Here is a 21,574-nt window from a genome sequence, read left to right on the forward strand (position 1 = left end):
ATGTGATGCTGAGCACCCTCTGGGTGTACAGTATTAACCTGGATAAGACACATTCTCTTTTAGTAACTAAGTAACAGGCAGATGAAGTTTGTAAATAAACTATTACGACTGCTGTTGAATGAAACAAAATCACTCTAACAGACACATGATTTGGATCAGTCTATTCCCAAAGAAATGTGGATATTTTGAGATGTTGCTATGCCATTTCTAGCAGTGTGGGTGTGTTATTTATATGTCACTACAGTGTTTGTGTGGCTGGTGTGTGACCTTCGTAGGACGCTGCCTCTGGAAGGTTTGGAGCTGACAACTCCTCCATAACTAATGCACTGCTGGCTTTCAACGTGGATTTTTCTGGCATCTGACGAGTGGGCGTTGTCTCACTTTTGACCTTCTATGGAAAAGCTGCTGGAAGTAGGTTGCAGCCTGGGTGAAATCACCACCATGACAATGGTCCCTTGCATTGACAAACTGCTCCAATACAATCTGACAAACCACGATTTTGGTGCAATAAGCACTGATGAATAGAGTAACAACTGTACCATGAATTCATTGCCACTGGGCCATTATTAACAGAGGTCTTGTGTATGCCATTTTTTGTAATGGTGTATCTTGTCTTGCTCCTATAGACCCTATTGAGACTGTACAGCTCTGCACAGTCCAGATGAGCTTCCATCTTGCAAAGGGAATTTATTGTAGAAAAACTGAAGTGTGTGCCAAGAACAAGAACATAACAAGCAGCCAGTTTGTTCCTTGGGAATGGTTAAAGTGCATCTCTGGTGTCAATCTTGAAAACAGGAAATGCTTCAGGATCACAGACCAAGTTTTTTTTTTTTGCTCATATCTTCCCCTGAAAACCATGAATACAACAAGCTCTTAGTTTTTGGAGATTTGAAATTATATGATCAATTGAATACAATCAGGTATATTTTGTTTTATTCATAAAAATGAACAACTTACGATACTCATTCCATCACTTCACTTGACACAGCAACTGGAAATGTTTTTTTCCATGTCATACAGTACTAAATTATACTGTAATTGGAGACCTAAAAAAAAAACATATTATCATTATGAAGCTGATTTATTTGCAGTAGGAGTGGTGAAGTGGCCACAACCTCTTTCACACTTCAGTCCTCATTATCATTCATTGAATACAGTATCTTTATATTTATTCCACTTCATTATTCAGCTAATTAGCATTCAAAATTTCCCTTTCTTTAAATAAAACCTGGCCAAGGTTAAATCTCCTGTTCCATATTGTCTGCATTATTAGGGCTCAAAACTGATTTGTATTCTACTCAAGATTCAACCAGCGTATCAAAGCAGAATTTGAGAGTCTCCTTATCTATGTTATAATCTATAATCTAACCTCTCTCGGGTTAGTTGGCTCATCTGGTGGAGCAATGGTTTCATCATTCATTGTGCAGATGAAATTACACTAATGTTTATGTGTGTGCCACATTGCCATTCATAGGATGCTTTGGGTCTTTTTTTTTTACTGGCTCTGGCACTGAACTCAAACCAGCTGTCTTTCTTGTCAGTCACAGCTTTGTGGCCCAAGCGCTTCACTGAGTGAGTGGACCAAGTAGAATTAGTGCTCATAACCACTGTCATTAAACTTTGAAAGGAGAGTTTGTGTGTATGTGTGAATGTCAGAATCTTTGCTTGGTTTTTGGATGCCCAGATGGTCACAGTTTCTAGATTACTTCCTTGACTGAACTGTGGACTATTATAATGATAGACAAAAATTTTAATGATTGTGAAATAGCGAAGTACTGTGCAAGCTGATATTATTATTTAGGGATTATTGTCTTGGCCCAGGAGAGTTGGGGTCTCACAGCCCAGAGATACCACCATCTAGTGGAGAAAAGGAATGACAACAATATTTGACAGAACAGATACCTGCAAAACATAATGAAAGTAAGGAATATTCTGCATCAAAAATATGACAGGATTTTTACTATAAATAGTTTATTATTCTTATTCATAATTCTTACTTACTCTGTTCTGGTCAAACACATTGAAATAGAAATGTTGGCTCCTTCATGCTTTTGTTTTGAAAGTGTACAGGAAAAGTCATATATCACATTGGTAAACTTCACAGTCGTGACGCGCGGTTGCCAGGGGCAACACAAGCACCAGGCGACTCTAGCGGGAGAAAGTCACGATTAACTTGTAGTTGATAACAAATTAGACTTTTACCCCGATAGCTTTCAAATTATTTTCTGTCTTCATTTTTATGTAGATACGCCCAGTGTGCTTGGAGGAAATGCCACCAAAGCCAGCAAAAAAGGGCTCAGCCAAAAAGGCCGGCGCTGCTGGAGCCGCAGTTATCAACAAGAACTGGGAGGCAGGTCTCAGCAGAGCACAGTTTGAAGAGGTTTGACTACTTTATCTGGTTTAACTTGTGTCAAAACACACAGTGAAACGTTTATTGTTCACTTTTATAGTTCTTATCAGTTACCTGGTTGTTGTGGTAAAGTTTGGTAAAGTTTAACATGAGCATTACGTTAGCTAGCTAACGTAGGCAAGGTTTGACGTTACGTACGTGCGCGCGACAATTTTACTTTTCATTTCAGGAAGGAAGAATTTAAAGGAGGCGTTACTTTCCAATCTGTCCAAATTTAATAATGTTAACAAATGTAATAATGTTAACAAAGCCAATGCGTATTTAATATTGTTAACAAATGTAATAATGTTAACAAAGTCAGTTGGTAAGCTGGTGAAAGTGTGTCGCCGTACTTCCTTCTGCATTTGTGGCCGTGATTAGACGTGTTGAAAAAGATGTACAGTGAACCTTTGAGCTTTTATTTTGAAAGCGATACGTCCAAACCGGAAGGTTTAGTTATTAATAGACATTTATCATTTTCAACGCGCTACTCTTTAGTAATGCTCGCGAGATTGTAGTGAGACGTTGCAACTTTCCCCCATTACAAACTTTCAACAATGTTAATGTGAGTAACATTTTGTTTTTTGTGTGTAGGCGTCGTGTGATTGTGTGTTTGTGTGATATGTGAAAATCCACCTGTTAATATACTGTAATGAAAACAGGGAGCGGAGTGATGTGAGGTCAGTCTGGTCAGACCTGGATGATGTGCCTGTATTAGCATGCATCACGCTGATATTTTAATGACCTTTGCAGGAGTCGTGGCAGGCCTGTGTGTCTTGGGTGCTTGGGAGAAGTCCAGAGGATGAGGACCTGATCCGGGCTTTGGCTTTGGCTGCACAGCAGCAACCGCTACGCAAACTTTTCAACTTGTTGACCTGGGACAGCACCATTGCAACGGTATTTTTTTTTACTATGGTTCGACTTAATTTTATTTTTATTTTTATTATTTATTTTATTATTTTTATTTTATTTCCTGTATTTTTGTAGAGCTCTCATTGTTTGATGTTTTTTTTACTCTCATCTGCTAAAGGGACTCAAAACAAATGTAACTGCTATGAAATACGTTTGGCACTGTCACTGATTTGTTATCGCTTAAACCTGGTGTTTGACAATGTGTTTTGTCAAATGAAACATTTCTCTTGTCCAACTTGAATACAGATCAATGAACTGGGGAATCCCAAAGTTAAAAAGCCTGATGATATGCCTGTGTTCCACGAGGTAGGCCTTATATGTTCTAGAGTAAATCTATTCACTGAGAGTTTCTGTTATATTTTGTGTCAGTGTTCGAGTGCCTTCTAATTGTTTAAAAGAAACTTGGTGTGTTTTTGTTTTGAGTTCTCTGTTTTTGTCTTCTGTAGGTGATGGAGTCTGCGAAGGCCCTCCTGGATGCAGGAGAGGAGATTCCCTGTGACCTGATGGCAAAAATACTGAAGTTCCAGCTACTGCAAATCAAAGCCAATGATCAGCAGAGGAGGGAAGCCGAGCTGGTGAGTGCTTCTTTGTATATCTGATTCTATGGTTAATTATTGTTAATCAGAAGGAGTGTTGAACTGGTCTGGATTTTCACTCAGGTTTCATATGCAGCATTGTTAAAATCATGACAGCTTTTTCATTGAAGTAGTTAGTTGCCAAAAACGTTTGAATCAAATACGATACACGCTATGATGTGACTCAGAGCTGAATAGAGGAAAGGGGTTCATGAGATTTTTCTCAGGGTTTCTATTGTGCAGTTTTTGTGTCCATGTCTGTTCAAGGCTGAGGAGCTTAAGGCAAAGGCCAATCCTCCCTCTGCCAGCAAGGACAAAGGAGGGGCCAAAGTCTCTGACAAAAAGGGAAAGAACCGGCCGTCACCTGTCGGACCTTCCAAGGAGAAGAAGACCAAGCTGAAACGCAGGGATGATGTTGAGCCACCAAAGTTCATCGGTAAAAACTTAAATTAAAATCAACGTTGCATGTATTATCGAGTTCTAAAAACGAGAATAGTTAGAAAATAGATGTCACAAGACGTCTTTGGCTGCCACCTGCTGCTACAGTATGTGTGAAAAATAGTAGTGTGTATGTGTTTGTGTACTAGAGAAAGAGAACTTCGACATAGTTATGGATTATTTCACGCTGTGTGTTTTGCTATGTTTGTCTGGGAATAGATGATGAACCAGAGGACGGTCCTCAACACTACATCCTGGTGCTGGGCTTCTACCAGCCTCACCTGATTTGGGCGCTTGATGCAATAGGCGTGCATGTAACCAATGTCATCAAATTGCGTTTGGAGTACACAGAAAGTTCTGAGGGGCAGCAGGAACAGCACACCTGTGAGGACAATGAGCAGAGTGTGAGAGCTTCTCCAGCTTTGGATGCAGGTAAAGGACCACCAGTATACGTTATGCTTAACTCCTTTACAGATTTTATCGTATGTTATTATCTACGTTATGTCATCATTTCCTGTGTGTACCAGAAGCAGAGGCTCATGGTGGTGTAGAACTGGCTGTGCAGGCCAGAAATTTGGATCTGTTCTGGTCAGGACTGAGACCAGATTTGGACGGTGGGCCACTGGAGTCCAAGCTCCATGATGTGGTTCAGCTCAGCTACACTGTCCCAGATCTCTCGCCTCCCTTCCACACACAGGACCCTGAGGCTGAGGTGAGTTAGGCCTGACAGATGTGTGTTTTATAGATCTATCGTCATTGTTGATTTTCGTGTATACAATATAGGAGATGTGTATTAAGATCTTCTATTTCTTTGTACATGTTTCACCTTTTGCTACTTCCTTTTTGATCATTTTCATGCTCCTTCTCCTTGTGTAACTTGATTTTGATCTTGAATCCTAATCTGTGTGTGGGTGCACTGTGTGTGCAGCTGGAGATGGGAAGGCAAGTCTTTGACGGTGTGGCCAATCTCATCTATGACTGTCTGGACTGGCGCAGGCAACATCAGCACTATCTCGACAACATGAAACTCATCAGTGTACCCACTGTTGATGGGGTGGATCCACAGCCTGCAGAGGTAAACACACACACACACACACACACACACACACACACACACGCATGTCAGGCAGTGTTACTATACAATAGGGTTGCAGCTACCAACTACTTTCATAATCGATTAATCTGTTGGTTATTTTGTTTATAAAATGTCAGACGAAATTGAAAAAATACCTATTATAACAGACCACAAAAAATGGTCAACTCAAGGTTATTATATTCCCATGTAAAGGATAATATATTTAGCAGAGGATGGTTTCGATCCATCGACCTCTGGGTTATGGGCCCAGCACGCTTCCGCTGCGCCACTCTGCTATACATTGTAAAATTCATGCAAACATGCATTTTGTCGCCAAGGCGGCTAACATTAGGAGTTACATATAGTCTTCACTGCAGTCATCATTTGATCTATAGAGCACCATGTAGCGGTTAAAGGAAATATACTCACAGCAATTTCAAGGTGACACCTTCAGATGTCTTGTTTTGTCTTACCAACAACATCTACTCTCTTATAAAGCACTCATAGGCTACTTGCCCAGTGAACAGTAATAAAGTGGTCCAATATTACGTGTGGCATTTAAATGTATTCAAACATATTACTTTGTGTGTGTTTCTTGTGCCAGGTTGTGCTGACCCCTCTCACCATGACTCCACACTCCAAGAAGAAATCAGAGAAATCATTACAGGAGGAAAGCCCACCACACCAAGGTAAAACTTTTCTCTTTAATAGTCCTCCCACTCATGTATTTTTGGCATGTCCTGTGTGTGTGTGTGTGTTTGAATGGAAAAACTTTTCTTTCTGTGTTCTCTTGTTTGTGAACAGAGACCAAGCAGCCTCCTCTGTCTACAGATGTAGACATGCGCTACTATACGAACCTACTTGACCTGGTTCCCCCTGAGGCCTGCTCTGTGCCTCTAATCTTGCACTGTATGCTGGAACAGGTCAGTTTGCGCTTTGTGATTTAAAACCAGTGAATTTTTATTTAGACATGTGTGCTTTTGATGTGGCAAGATATAATAGCTATTTTTCCCCTTTTTTTATGAGTAAAACAATTAGTTATTTGAGAAAAAAGGGATTTCTAATGTCAAAATGCCTTCTTAAAGTGCTAGGTTTTGAGCCAGCCATAAAAAGCTGGCCTGATCATTCATTGTATTGTGCAGCAGAGTGGCGCAGCGGAAGCGTGCTGGGCCCATAACCCAGAGGTCGATGGATCGAAACCATCCTCTGCTAGCTATGTTTTTTGGCCTGTCAAAAATCTACATTTTCCATATTTATGCATATGTGTGTTTAGGTGGTGATCTCAACAGATCAGTCTTCGCCCCCCCTATGCTGTGTGGCTAAGGAGATTAAACCTCAGAATGGTCCCTGGTTAGATCATCAGCTCGTCAGCTTCATGCTTCAAAGCTTCCTGCCCCTGATGCACACAAAAGAGGAGAGAAGCAACATGTTAAGTAGTTTGCTGACTACAGTACAGAGTGAAGAAGACCAGAAGGTACAGTGGTTATACAGCAGACATACCTCGTGAAAATTACGGTCCAGCATGTGACCGGAATGAAACATACCAAAAATCAGAAAATGGAAATGTGTTACCATCAGCAGCATTGGTGGTTCAGTGGTAGAATTCTCGCCTGCCACGCGGGAGGCCCGGGTTCGATTCCCGGCCAATGCAGCACAAGCTTTTTTTTTTTTTTTTTTAATCCCTTCTCTCAGGGAGGCAGTTCAGAGATAGGATAAGTATTTTGCATTTCACTGAGCAGGGCCACTCACAGGCACTTTGAACACAAGTGCCAATCCTCACAGCTCTATTGACATGTTGAGCGCGCTGTCGCTGCAGGACACATGGAGGAGGGTAGGATCATGTGACATGGTGGGGGGAGGGTGACATACTCGTCTTCTTGAGCAGAGAGAGAGAGAGGGAGAGAGCGAGACGAAACCGGTCTCCTCTTTCTTTGGCCATTTCTGTATTTGTATGTAAAAATATATGTATTGAAATTATAGTTTGAGACCTTTAAGAAACTGAAACATACATTCTGCAAAGTTTTAACCCAATTATACAACCCAAAGTGACAATGACACATAACAAGAGAAAATCTCAGGTATACAGACACAGAAATTATAGATATACTAATATCCTTTATTTCCAACTTTTTTGGTTCACAGCAATATTGTGAGAAATATGATTATAAGATCTAATTTGATTTTTACTGTACACTATATTATAGTAGAGGATACCTGAGCCACAAATGCATACGATATACGTCCAGCAGATGGTGCTATAATCACAAAGAGTACCAAAGATACACACAAACATTAGGTTCATACTACATTAGTAAAGTGCTACAAAAATGTGAAAATAAATGATTATATCAGCTTATAGGAAACAATGGATAGCTGACTGTGATCTTCTTAAAAATTTCCCTCCCTTCAAAGTTTGTGGTGAAAGTATGTGAGAGCCAGAGTCAGCTATGGTCAGAGGGACAAGTTGCACTGTATTCTTTCTTTTCTTCCACTTTTTTCTGGTCTCCATACACAGCTATAGAAATATGGTATGTGTGAAATTTGCACTTTTGAGGGGTTTCTCCTATAACACACTTCACAGAACAAAATTATTCTCTAATTTGTCTTTATTTCATTTGTTTTTCTGTTGTTCTCTGGTAGAGGCTAGTAGAGATGTTCGGAGCAGAGGAGACACACGAGAACCCTGTGGTCATCAGACACCACAATGAGAGGGCACTGCGCTTGAGGGATATCACTGTAAGTACTTTTCATTTTTAATGTTTACAGCTGTTTATAGTTGATTCTTTTTATATTGTCAATGTGGAATTTGTCATTTAAGTTGATCACTGAGATAAAGGCACTGTATGGTTTATGTAATTTTCGCTCCATTTGTGGACCAGAAATATGTTCATATACTGTGTGTGTGCGTGTGTGGGTACCTCTTAGGTGGCTCAGGGTTTTGATCCAGCAGAGGTAGAGCTGTCCATCATGAGGCTGTCTCCAGTATGGGGGCTCATCCACTCAGCAGATCAGCTGACAAACAGCAACTCCCGCTGGATGGCAATCAAACAGCAGCTACAGCACTACTGCACAGACGGTCAGAAAGCAGTTACCTATCAGAGGCACCTACCTTATCTCAGTATATTCATAGCATGTTTTTTGACTGTATTGATCCAAATAGGGAATTGGTGAGAAGTATGTCAGTCCATGTTTCTTGGGGAAGAGCTCTTGATTCCTTGGCCTCATCGTGATATTATGTTGTTATGCTATCCCACAGATGTTGTGTCATGGCATGAGGTGGAGTGTTTGTTTCACCAGAGTGTGTTTGAGAGTATGCCACTGACCAGGCTGGACCAAAAGGGTGTATTACAGAACACTCCTGGACCTCTGGGAACACCGGAAATAGCACAACAGGCACCCATAATAATCCCCTGGGACAACCCACTGTTGTACGCTAAACAGCAGCTTAATAAGCTATGGACTAAAGGTCTGTTACTATGTTGGTTAATTCAGTTACTGTGATGTTGGGGCAATGGCTCTCATTGTATTACAAGTTACAACTGATTTAAAGGTGCACTGTGCAGAATTTAGAGGATATATTGACAAAAATAGAGTGTAATATTCATAATTCTGTTCTTATATCTACAATAATTATGTCCTTTATATCTATATATACATATTTACATATCACACAGTCCACCATGTTGCACCACCATGTTTCTACAGTACCCCAGAAAGGACAAACTTGTTTTTTTACAGCGAAGTCTCAGTTTGAATTTGGTGCTGCATGTGCACCAGTTTGAAGATGAAGACGAAGCGGAACACCATTCTGTCTTGTGACAGATGTGAGAGCCCACATTTTGACAATTGGAGGATCATAATTATTATTTAGCGCAAGAAAAACAAAGTGAGCATGAATCCTCGTTGGCCACCGTAGCCTCTCCTACACGCTTGGAAACGGAGGGGTGAGCCAAGAGGCATTCAGTTGTTTGCAATCTGCAACCTCACCACTAGATGCCACTAAATCCTGCACACTGCACCTTTAAGAAATGTTATTGCTGTAACATCTCTCAACTGTATGCACGATACTGTACTCAACTTCAGTGCCATACCTCTGTCTAATCTATTTCAACCACAGGTCCGACATTTCTCACTGACAATCCTGGTAACACAGAGGTATTTTTTTCTATGTCCTTACTTACTTATTGAAGGTGGTCACATTTTTGTATGCTATAACAAAAGAATAATAATAAGTAATTTTCCTCCAAATAATGCTGCAAGTTATTATTTTTTTTCTCCCTCAGATCAGTGGAAGAGTGTGTAGCAAGCTGGACTTATCTGACATTCAGGGATGTAGGCAGAGGTCTCTGTTTGACTGGCACTATGCTGAGCACCACAGTGCCTCTATCTTCCCACAGGTGACCTATATATTATCTATATGTATGTATATGTGTGTGTGTGTGTAAATAGACATATAGCTAAAAACATGAATTTGTCTGGAGTGCCTTAGGGGATTTACTACTTTACTTCTCCTTATGTGTAGGTACTCCACTTAGCTTCAGAAGAATACCGCTGCATGGACACCTTCAGAGGAAGTCAGAACAACATCTTGTACGCTTTCTGTCACAATCCAATGAGCCCTCATCGCCAGTGTAAGGAGTCCTGGGATGTAGCCCTTCACACTAATGTCAAATTCAGGTCAGAATACAAGTTCATCTTTTCTCATGTTCTTCCCACAGTATTACTCATAGTAATATACTTTTTGCTATGTGAGAAAGCAAAAAATAAACGTCCCATAAACACAAGCAGATCAGCAAACATCAGCAAACTGGAGTATCAAGTTTCCCCTAACTTTTTTGATCAGTCTATAAACTGTAAAACCTGACTAGTGTTACATATGCTTTAAAACTCCATTGTTATCTTTTCGGTAGGAAGTACCTGGAGCATGTGGCAGCTACCATTTCAGATTGGACAAAAGAGGAGGAATTAAAGAGAGAAGCAATGCAACTCAGAAAGCTCAGCCCTGCTGAGTCTCCAAAAGGTACAGGAGCTTGTTACCATGAGGTTCTGGCAATGACATAATGCTTACCATTGTACAAATACAATGTTTGTTTTGTCTCTGAATTAGACGAAAAGGCTACAGATTCTGCAGAGGAGGAGGACGCTCTGGAGACAGTCATCAGAAAAGACTCCCTCAAAGTCAGTTCCAGCTAGCACATGAACATTCACTTTCACAGCCAGCCTGGTTCTGGCCTTCAGCAGTATTACATTAACTCTTAGGTCCCTGTACAGAAATCAGCTGCCACAGCTACATTAAACCTGATCCCTTCTTGCCAGGTTATTTGGTTTACTCTGTTCTGTAGGTTGTTATGCATAATGTCAGCAGTTACAGAATATGTACTGTATATATGTATATACAGGCGTGGAAGTTGGAGCAGGAGCGGCTAAAGGAGGAGGAGATGGCCAAGAAATCAAAGAAGGAGAATACATTGAAAGGCAAGCAGCAAAAGGAGGATTCTAGGTCGGCGGACAACAACAAAAGTAAAACATTGCCTAGTGACAAGAAGAGCAGAGGGGAGACGGCAGGCATCTCAGCCAAGACTCCCACAGAGCACATTACTACCACAGTGCCCCCTTTAGAGGAAAACAAAGCACTGCATCAGGCAGAGGAACCCTTCAACGTGAGGGCACACATTAAACTATTAACAAACTGAGGTTATATTTGCATCACAACATAGAGAGTAGATACGTTTTTTTCCTCCATATAAGTAACACACCACTGGGTGTATGTCTGTGTATGTGTGATGTGTAGGGTTTCACAGGCTACAACATGGATGGAAAGTTGATCCATGTGTCAGGTCGTCTTCAGTACCTTTTCCCTTCAGATGGAGGACACATCACTGTGGAGAATGTCAGCTATGTTGAAGGTATGAGACAAAGTTGAGTATGTAGAAAAAGCTCTGAATCTAACATCCAAACAAAATCAAGCTTGTCATAACTCAGGAAACATCCCCAGCCAACAGCTTGTCTACGTGGTCTTAAATCACGCAATCTCAGAGTACTTACAAGTGATCTATTTGTGATCTCGCCTCTCAGCAGCGACATGTTTGTAAGAGAGCGTTCTCTGTGGTAAAGAAACATTTATTTACTGTGCAAGTCTGCTATTCTTCATTGATAACTGGTGGAGGTGATCGGTGCTTTGGGTAAAATTCCACATGCATCCAAGCATTTTGTACTGTTTTCACTCCAGGGTCCAGCCTGATGAAGGTGGCTGTGAAGAAGGATGGACACCATTTCTACACACATATCAACCAAGTTGTCGTTGATCCACCAAAACCTCCCCCTCAGGCCCAAGACAAAGAAACCAATGGCAAAAAAGAAGATTTTAAAGGTAAAGAAGCTAATGATACTAATGATATTAAGCTATGCTGTGTGGGTCCAGAGTGCCTGTTTTTGTAATTTAGGATTTATTTTTTTATCCATCCATGCAAAATGTTGAAGTGGATAATACTGATGAACAAACCAAGATGACCTGTGAGTGTTAATTGTGTGTGTGTGCCCTTTTCAGTGTCGGAGCCTGTGGACATGAAGAGAGTGAAGCAGGGCTCCCTCTCAGCAGTGTTAAGCAATGGAATCCACCTGTCATACAGTTTTTATGGCCCCACTGGAGAGTACATAGGTTGTACACTTAAAACACATACAATTTCAGCCGTTGTAAAGGATTCAACTTTTACATAAAGTTGTGACCAGAATGACTATGTGTAAAGACTGGTCCATAATCTCAGTGCTATAAATATTTTCATTATCATAAACTGTTTCCAATATTCCGTCTGTTCCTGTTTGGTGATGCTCTAGTGAGCTCTCAGGAAACAGCAGGAGGAGCCTCAGAGACCTCCACCCTTGTTCCCGTCCCTAACTCCTCCTCCACCCACCGCTCCAAGGGGACTGACCTGGATTCATTTCCCTCCAAGACACACAGCCCAGCCAGCTACACCAGACCTACAGAGTCCCAGGTTCCAGATAACACATGAATAAAATACATATGTACATACAGTACACATGATAAAATATTACATAAACCACCTTGGCCAAAAGTACCTATGTTTTGAGCTTATGCTACTTATTGCAATGGTAATGTTGTTGCTATTAGTGTCTTGCTCATGCCATATGTATTTTTTTTCATATTTGTGTATGATTGTATGTAGTCTAAGGAGTGTGAAGGTCAGCCAGCATTACCATCCAGTTCATTCAACAGTCTTAGCCTGTCTGTTCCTAATGGCCTGCTGCTGAAATTCCTGCGAGAGGATACACAAGGTCAGTGATGCACCTTCTTGGGAATGTATATCACACTCTCTACACATTTATTCATTGTGAAATATTTAGAATTTGTGTATGTTTCTGAACCCAGGAGTGCCATCAGAAGAACAAGGAATGTTAGTGAAACAGGGTTTTCCTCTCCATGGTAGAGGAGTTGTGGGGCAGCTTCAGGACTCTTCCCTCTCCAAAGAACTGTTCCGCATTGTCACTAGTCAGGGAACTGTGATCCGATACACAAGAGAAGGGTCCACAGAGGTAAGCAAACTGGACACACATATTCATATATAGAAGCAGGCATACGAGCAAATGTACGACTGGTTTGTTGTAAAAATTGTAAAGGCAGAGCTAAACCATCACAACAACTCACAAGTAAAGAAATCACATGTCTACTGCAGGTTCTGTTTGCAGATGGTTCAGTCAGTTTCAGCCAAGATGGTGGTCCAGTGTGGGTTCCTGACTCTGAGCTTGTGAAAGAAAACACCTCTCAAGAAACTGAGGACACGAAAGGTTAGAGTGCAGCACCACTGAATACAAAACAGTGTTTCCTCCACTTCCCAATGAACATGATGGGCCCATGCTGTCTTTGAAAGTTTTGTGTGCATCCACACAGAACAGAGCTCAGAGAAGGAAGCTGGTGCTCAGAGAGGGCATTGGCTAACTACAACTCCATCTGGAACTCGCATCTACACTGTGGGGACCACACACAAACACATACCCACCACGCCGCTTCTCGCCTTCAAGGCTACGGACCCCATCACCCATGACGTAAGAGGGTGGTATTACTGAGGGTACACAGGTTACCAGTTATCTCCACAATAGCTCCCATTCTGACGATGCTCGTTATTTCTGGGAGTGCTTAGCATGTGTTGTTGTTTCAGGTGATGCTTAGTCGGGAAGACCTGGTGGTTTCTGTCCAGAACCCAGACGGGTCTCTCACAGTAGAACATGCAGACGGAACCAGGATCACCAGTCTCTACCAAGACAGACCACTGGACACACCGCAGGACATACTGCTGCACACAGGTGACATACTGCACACGGTAATAAATATGCTGCTCACATGCACACACAGCAACCAGACAGTTAGATCTGCACATGTACTAATGGAGCCATAGACAATGTACACATCACACAAGGATACACACACCCTCACATGTGCTCTTAATCTTTAAATTGAGTTGACTTGTGTTCCTGACCTGATTCCCTGTATTGTCTTTTAAATTTCCAGGGGAGCAGCCAGAGAGTTTGACCCTTAAATCAGCTTCTGAGTGTGCATGTGGCTGCACTGAGTGTGTGTGCGTCACGCGCTGTGCGGACAGTGTTAATGAGAATGTGCACGTCCAGGATACTTGTGACAATGAAGAGGAGATAAGCGCGACCGGTGGAGGGAAAGCATGTGACAAAGAGGGTGCAAAGTTGAGTGAGTGTGAGCATGTGTGCAATGAAAGAGAAAGCAGTGTGTATAAGAATGATGAGGAGAGTGCGTCTGCAGAAGAGCCTGTAGCTGAGAATGGTAAGAGGGGTGCAAGTGAAAGTGACAAGGAGAGTGTGTCCACCAGAGAGCGGGTGGTGTTGGTGGAGAAGGAAGGCTGTGCCACAGTGGTGATGTACCCAGACCGACACATGGCTCATGTCTTTTTGGCTGATGGAACTGTCATCACTGGGAACAACCAAGGAGATTATCAGGTGTTGGAGCAAATATCTCTTCTATGTTTGCAATTATTATGTGTAGGTTTTCATTTGATAATGGCATCATTCAAATAAATCTGCAGGTATAACTATTTGCTTGAAAAAAATTAGACAATTCTGGTGGAAAGAGGCGCTTTCAGCTCAGTGCCACCTACCCCAGTGTCAGTCTCATATGATCAGCAGATGGCACCAAAGTTAGACTCTTGTACTCAGAATCATATGTGAATACACATTTGTACATTTATCTATGTACTTACGTGTTTATATGTGTGTGCTTATTCATCCAAGGTGTTCCCATCCAATGTTGGGCTCCTGCATGTCCAAAGCGATGGGAAGTGCGTTTACTCATCTGACCCACTTGTGACCCCAAGTCCAAAGGCCGGCACTCCCACAAACCAACCAGGAAGCTACACCATGTGTCACACAGACAAAGTGGCGTGTGACATCACAGACCCGGATGGGAACCACTTCCAGGTTAGTTACAGGAATTATAGGGAGATGGGTTAGTGTCATCATCCTCATGCATCCTCTTGCATCCTCTTGCATCCTCCTGGATTCAGAAAACTGCACTGTAGCACAGTGCTGACAATATATTTGAATTCAGCTTGAATCCGACCTTGAGACTCCACTGATTTCAACAAATTAGATCACTGGAACCACCTCCAGCAAAACAACCAATCACCTTAAAATCCCTGGCCTGTTACAAGGTTAATGTCTTACTAGGCTGGGTTTCTATTTTCAGGATTAAACAACTAATTCAAGGGCACAGAGAGATGTTGAGAAAGCCTGTTATGTAAATTTAAAAATATAATCAAACATCTAGAAAAAAGCTTTGCATGTGTGTTGCAGGTGATGGAAGATGGGGAGTTATCAGTGTTGAACTTCAGTCCCACTCCAAGCACACTTAAACAAGACGAGGAGGAGCCGGAGGAGGAGGAGGAGAGAGAGATGGCCAGGATTAATGGAAAACACAGGGAACATTGTCCCAGGTGGGCATTTATCCATATGTACTGCACCTTAATGTCACATTACACTTGATTAAAGTTCCTCCTCTTTCTTACATGTTTACAGATAATCAGTAATAGAAATGTCCACTCTGAGGATATGTAGTCATCAGTATTTATTTGTTATTGTTTAATACAAGAACATGAATTTTTGAAAAAAAAGCCAACGTCAGAAGTAATGAGATGATATTCAAAGGGTTTCAAGGGATTAACATTGTATTGCTGTTGTGAATGGCAACATTACAGAAACCCTGACAAACACATCTTGTGTTCCAGGCTGTTTCTGGTGCATGAGGATGGCTCAGGTACTGAACTACTGAGCTCTCAAACTGTAGAGGAACTGCTCTACCAGGCATACTCTGACACCACTGTAGCACTGCTGAAGGAACCACTGCCAGACACACAAGGTGCCCTGCTGAATATCTTACAAATCAAGAAATGTGATACTCATTTTTTTTCTCCAGAAAATAGTATGAAGTTTGTTGTGTGTGTTTGTGATGGTTTCAGATGAATTCGGCATTACCATCCTAAAGCCCGGCCACCAGACCGTATGGTCGCAGTGGTTGCTAGGGAAACAGAACCCCGACATCACCCCTCCTAATCTCAGAAACCGCAGCTGGCATGACTTCCCCAGAACAGAGGTAGATGTACATATGCATACATTGTACATGTACACACAGGCAAAAAAAACACAGATATTTTTCCTCCCCTGTCTCTGTATTCCAGAAGAAGAGCCCAGGTCCTCCATTTGGTACTGACATGGGACGAGGTTTGACTCTGAGAGACATGTCTGCTGCTTCTGCAGTACAGCGACAGCCTGTCAGGAGCTGCCCTAAAGTCCTGGAGATTAGGGAACTGTACCAGCACCGACCATTTACCACATCGCTCAAAAATACTGTTGACGCACGACTGAAGGTAAAACAAACCTGTCTGTGGTCACATGTCTGAGGAGGTAAAACCTGTAGTATACAGAAGTCATATGTAAAAACAGTCAGGTTTGCTGAGGCTCAGAATCACTATGAAGCAATTATGTTTTGTAGTATGTGAACAGTCCAAAAGTGTCGGCCAAACCACCCTTTGTTATTGCATTTGTATAAATGGGTTAAATGTAAGATCCTGACAAATGTTGAAATGTGCCTCTGACTGCAGGAATACATTGAGAGTTTGATGGAGGGGGAGCAGCGATCAGAGGACATCAAAGTTAAAGACCCTCGCACTGAGGAGGAGAGTGTTCATGCCAGTGACCTGCTCAACCTGGTCCTGGTCAGCAGACACACACACACACACACACACACACACACACACACACACGCACGCATGCAGTATAATGCATGATACAATTCATCTACTTTGACTGACAGTACTGGCGGAAAGGTGTTATCATAAGGATCATTTCCTACTGCATAACAAATTCTACATGTAACATCACTACAATAATGTTATCCAGAATTCATGTAATTTCCTCATGTATTTCATAGTCTTTTGCAGAAGAAGATGATGCAGTTCACACCTTTGACAAGAGGACTCCAGGTGGGTGGCTGCTTTTTGATAATGTGCAGGCTATGTTTGAACAACATATTGTGTTACTAGTCAGCTGAAATAGAAGTTACATTTGCAATTTTCTGGTTACCTCTATTCACTTTGAATTAATCAAACACGCCTAGTTAATTTTGATTATTTCAAATTACTCAAACTAAATTTTGATAGTTCAGTGGGAATGTTTCCTGTCATTTTTTGCATGACAACAACTGTAAATAAAATGGGCTTTAATAGTGAGTGAAAACTTATCAGCAACACCAAGAAATGATATGCATTAGAAAGCTGGGTGAGGTTATCAGAGTGAAATACTGTTTGGGAACACTGTTACATTCTCAAAGAACATACAATGAATTATTTAATTTCAGTAAAATTGAAGTGAAGATGGCGTGATGTTTGATTTAGTTTTAGTTTGGTGTTAAGGGGCCCGAGCAGATGTCCTGATTCCTTCTTGTGTATCCACAGCGGACATAGCCAGTCTGTACAGCCAAGGAGTCGGAGCACCGGCTGAGCAAGCGGATGTTTCAGGAGACACAGTCACAGTATCAAGCAGCAGGTCGGAGAGTTTAAAATATCATGCATGAACGCTCTCTACAGTTTCAAAACTGCACTAATATCACCTCGAACCCCCTCTCCATCTAGTTTTACCAATGCAAAGGAGTCAAAATGGACTGAAAGACTTGCACAGTACAGGTAAAAATAGTAATTTCATCAACCTATGATTCAAGTGATGGTTACTGTGTCAGTATTCACTGAAACACATTAATGCACTGAAATACTGAAACTAGGTGTTTTGTTAGTTATAGTCACTTGTCACACCCCACATTGTGGAAGTGACCTTTAGCCGTCATTTTCTCTTATGGCTGCTGCTGTCAGTCTCCTTTGTAACAAAACTACAGCATCTACTGCGTCTGACCAAAAGACAGGTATAGAAAAGATAGACAATGGCAAAAGAGGAACATTATGGTTCTACCATGGTTTTAGGTACATTGTGTTTGTATGAGTAGCCATCAACTCATCGGCCATTTTCTGCATCAGACAGGAGATGCGTGAGGAGCAGGCTTGTAGAGAGGCTCTGAGGAAGAAGAACATTGTTCCTTTTTTCCACCCAGAAAATATTCCATTGTACCAGGTACAGTATGTGTTCCCTTCAATATATATTTAAAAATAGTCAGAATTGTTGTCATAAACACCTCAAGTCAAAACACACATTGATTCACCATTTCTAGAAAAATACAAAAAGTACAATCTAGAGGCAGCACTGCTTCCTTTTCAGGATCTGCTACAGCACCAGACGCCAAACATGAGGAGTCTGTCCATGGATCTCCCTCCAATCCCCAAGTCAGACAGTGTTGAGGCCTTCCTGAAAGATGCCCCACAAGAGAACAGTAAGTTAATATACTGTCACTATTTACGAGTAGCTGCTGGGAATCTGTACAGACAGACTGAGATTAAATTGAACTAAAAAATTGATTTCAGAGCAAATGCAGAAGTGGCAGAAAGTTGTAGATTCAATAACATGCATACTGTGTAATACATCGTATTTGTGTTTTGTAACTGCAGGCCCAAGACCCTTAAACCCAACACCCTCTCAGTCTGCAAGGTAATGAAGAGGATGCTTTTTTCACTGTGTTCAATGTTAACTTATTTGAAGTGAATCACAAAACATCTACATCTGTTGCTTTTCTAAATGATGTTTACATTTGCCGGTGCAACACAGCTTGACCTCTCCTGCTGTTTTGCTCTTAGTCATGCAGCAGGAAGTGACAGGAGGCTTGAGAAAAGACCCACCAACCCCACGCCCCAGACTGCTGGTTTGTTCCCCACCTTCCTCTGTTGTTTTCTATCAAAATGAATTCCCCAACCAGTGACCTCACCAATAGTGTATCGAATGCCAACGCAGTGTCTTTGTGTGTGAATGTGACCATGACAGGGGAAAGCAGCATGAGAGGTTCAGCTGGGCAATCTAAGTCAGTCCAGGTGGATGTGACCGGAAAGCCCAGGAGGACCAAAGCCAGACTACCGTCCTCTATCCTCAGCTCCAAACCCTGCAGTGTTCCAAATCAACAGGTACCCAAACATTCACATGACCGCAAGTGTTCTTCACTGCATCATTGCATGCCAGCAAATCACCTGTGTTTCAGTAAATGTAATACATTAGTTTACTTCTAAGAACTTAAACATCTCTATTATGTTTAAAATGTCTTCAGTAATTTAGTTGTCCATGGATGATATTTTCAGTGAATATATAACAGTAGTACTGTAGCCCACACAGGATCCACACCTCACTCCGTGCTCCTTTTTCCAGTTCCTGTCAGTGGAAGAGCCGGTGAGGAGGAAGTGTCGAACTATTTCTCTGTCCGATCCAAATGTCATAGTGAGGGGATTCCAGCTCCTCCCGTCCAGTGTTGACTTCGGTACGCTGCTGGAGGGCACCTCCTCGACCATTACTGTTGTGATGAGGAATGTGGGTGTCGACACCTGCAGGTGAGACACCAGATTATGGATGGATGGATACATGCAGTAGACACACAGTCAAATGTTGGCTTTGAATCCAGGAAATAATAGCCTGGTTTCAGCTGGTTTCAGACATCCTGTAGTCAGGAAGAAATGAGTGCTGTGGATAGGTTCAAGTGATTTGTGGGTCACCTTCAAGTCCAAAGGGAAAACTCTGACCTGTAACTATTTGTGGTTTGTTTCGATTGGCCTCTCTGCAAGGTTCCATGTGAAGCAGCCTCCTCCTGCTACAGGCCTGCGGGTCATCTACAATCCTGGGCCTGTAAGTTTCCTGCTGGATCTAATGGTTTAATGTTTATGTTCATTATCTGAATCAGTCTTTTTTACTAGTTAAAGGATATCTCTGATATTTTTAAACCTGGGCCATATTTTTACATATTTTGGAGTTTGAAAGGACTGGTAGGTACAAAAACTGATCTAGTAGATCGCCTCCTCCGACAGCCAAGAATAGGTGGTAAATGGGCTGTAATGGCTGTGATGTAATCCTTCAGGGCAATTGCACCAGATCAAAGCATTGCAACTAGAAGTGATTGTTTCTGCCACTGATCGCCTCAGATTATTATTTAAAGTGTCTGATAGCATTATGGAAGGATTAAGGATGTATGATTCGTTTTATTATATATGTGTCCCGCTATTTAAATTCACCAAACTCCATTGACAAAAACAGCAATTTTACCGCACAAAGCATATGAATGGCTGGTCCACAGCTGCCCAATTGGTGAGTGTGTTTGTGTTCTTGTGTGTTACACAAATATTGTGCTGGATCTGAGCACACCCTTCAAAACTCCAAAGTCACACAATAACACAAACAAACTGATTGAGACAGCAGCAGACCATCAACTACCATGTAAAATTACTGCTTTTGTCAACCTGTCAATCTTTGCTTTTGAAATCTTGTGGCTTTGAACTGAGCGGTGTATTGGGCTATTTCTGGTTAAACAAGTCTATCTCTATCTCTACAGGGATCCTTTCAGAAATGTTAATAAACACTTTGAATAACAATCTGAACCAGCCAGTGGCAAAAACAAGCACTTTCAGTAGACATATTTTGATCTGGCATAATTTTAACTTATTTAGGAAATGTTATCATCTCCCACTTAGTTGTTACGGTGTTACGTTTATTAGTCATAGAAAAACTACACATGCAATGTGCTCTATGTCTGTCTAGGTGCCTGCTGGTTTGCATGTTGAACTGCAGGTCCAGCTGTTTGCAATGTGTGCGGTCCAAGCAGGAGAGGCAGAGCCAAAGAAGTACATCTCCCAGGATATTGTCATCAACACTGAGAAGGATATCCTCTACCTGCCTGTCGCTGCTAATATCCTTTAAACACCTAAAGAAATGTTTTACTTTAGAACAAACACTTTGCTTTATAGGCATCATTTTATTCTAAATCATCAGGTCCATGGGAATGAATTGAATCAGCAAGTATTCAGTCTGTTCACATTGTACTTTATGAAGCCAAATGTGAGAATACCTTCATGTAGCCTGGCTCATCTTCTCATTTTAGGTGATAACATTTTCTTAGAAAAAGCCAGCAGTGAATTCATTTGTGTGTAATTGAAGACAAAATGCAGTTAAATTTGAGTGGCACAGCCAGGTCTAAATAGAGGGAACATACACTGTTGTTTGTCCTTAAATAATTCCACCCATCCTTCCTGAGAAGTTATATGACATTTGGCTCAAAGATCACAGCAGCACACGCAACAAAAAAGGCTCCAGGGTACGCCAGCTGTCCTCCAGCCTCCCAGTTGGACGGGGGGGACCACACAGCCCCGCAGACGACCGCTTACCCTCCTGACCAGCAAGCACAGGTCAGCATCTGGCACTCATAACTTAACCAGACATTTAACACGTGCATAGAAAACGGCCACAATCTCTGGTTTTGTTTGTTAATTGTTTGTTAATCTCAGGATACCCTAAACACACTGCTAGTCTGTGAGGGCTGATCTCCAATCAGATTTCACATCATTCAAGTCTTCATCCCACCACATCGTTCTTCTATTTTGTTCCACAAAATGAAACACTTGTATGTTTTTTTTGTATCTCTCTTTGTTCCTAATAAAATCTTTATGACTGCAATAACTGCAGTAAGTGAATTTCAGCCTTGTGTGTACGCATATATTGTGTGAAGACAACAGACAT

At 41.7% G+C, this 21,574-nt stretch overlaps 1 protein-coding gene and 1 non-coding gene across 2 annotated transcripts; both read left to right on the forward strand.

Moving 5' to 3' along the window:
• Nucleotides 1–2,269: 2,269 nt before the first annotated feature.
• On the forward strand, nt 2,270–21,491 carry spag17 (sperm associated antigen 17). Its single transcript, XM_070854546.1, has 49 exons — nt 2,270–2,380; nt 3,143–3,286; nt 3,548–3,607; nt 3,748–3,876; nt 4,144–4,312; nt 4,534–4,746; nt 4,842–5,026; nt 5,243–5,389; nt 5,994–6,078; nt 6,194–6,312; nt 6,663–6,863; nt 8,030–8,125; nt 8,315–8,465; nt 8,646–8,855; nt 9,507–9,544; nt 9,673–9,786; nt 9,912–10,066; nt 10,300–10,409; nt 10,497–10,567; nt 10,789–11,049; nt 11,181–11,295; nt 11,619–11,759; nt 11,937–12,047; nt 12,224–12,381; nt 12,574–12,682; nt 12,777–12,940; nt 13,081–13,192; nt 13,296–13,450; nt 13,564–13,708; nt 13,914–14,371; nt 14,663–14,848; nt 15,224–15,363; nt 15,655–15,785; nt 15,886–16,019; nt 16,105–16,293; nt 16,528–16,641; nt 16,857–16,908; nt 17,380–17,470; nt 17,557–17,607; nt 17,953–18,046; nt 18,191–18,302; nt 18,478–18,517; nt 18,664–18,728; nt 18,848–18,984; nt 19,223–19,401; nt 19,633–19,693; nt 20,600–20,747; nt 21,079–21,243; nt 21,343–21,491. The coding sequence occupies exons 1-48, from the start codon at nt 2,270–2,272 to the stop codon at nt 21,228–21,230; spliced, it is 6,513 nt and encodes a 2,170-aa protein (XP_070710647.1). The 3' UTR covers nt 21,231–21,243; nt 21,343–21,491.
• On the forward strand, nt 6,970–7,040 carry trnag-gcc (transfer RNA glycine (anticodon GCC)). Its single transcript has one exon. It is a non-coding gene; the product is annotated as a tRNA-Gly (tRNA).
• Nucleotides 21,492–21,574: the final 83 nt, after the last annotated feature.

The sequence above is a fragment of the Pempheris klunzingeri genome, chromosome 23 (assembly GCF_042242105.1).
Source record: "Pempheris klunzingeri isolate RE-2024b chromosome 23, fPemKlu1.hap1, whole genome shotgun sequence".
NCBI classification, from domain to species: Eukaryota; Metazoa; Chordata; class Actinopteri; order Acropomatiformes; family Pempheridae; genus Pempheris; species Pempheris klunzingeri.

Excerpts from the sequence above, each read along its gene's own strand:
- spag17 (XM_070854546.1), top strand. The coding sequence starts at position 2,270 with ATGCCACCAAAGCCAGCAAAAAAGGGCTCAGCCAAAAAGGCCGGCGCT. Across the intron at positions 8,126-8,314 it reads TGCGCTTGAGGGATATCACT|GTGGCTCAGGGTTTTGATCC; the intron begins GTAAGTACTTTT and ends GGTACCTCTTAG. Across the intron at positions 18,729-18,847 it reads CCCCACGCCCCAGACTGCTG|GGGAAAGCAGCATGAGAGGT; the intron begins GTTTGTTCCCCA and ends TGACCATGACAG.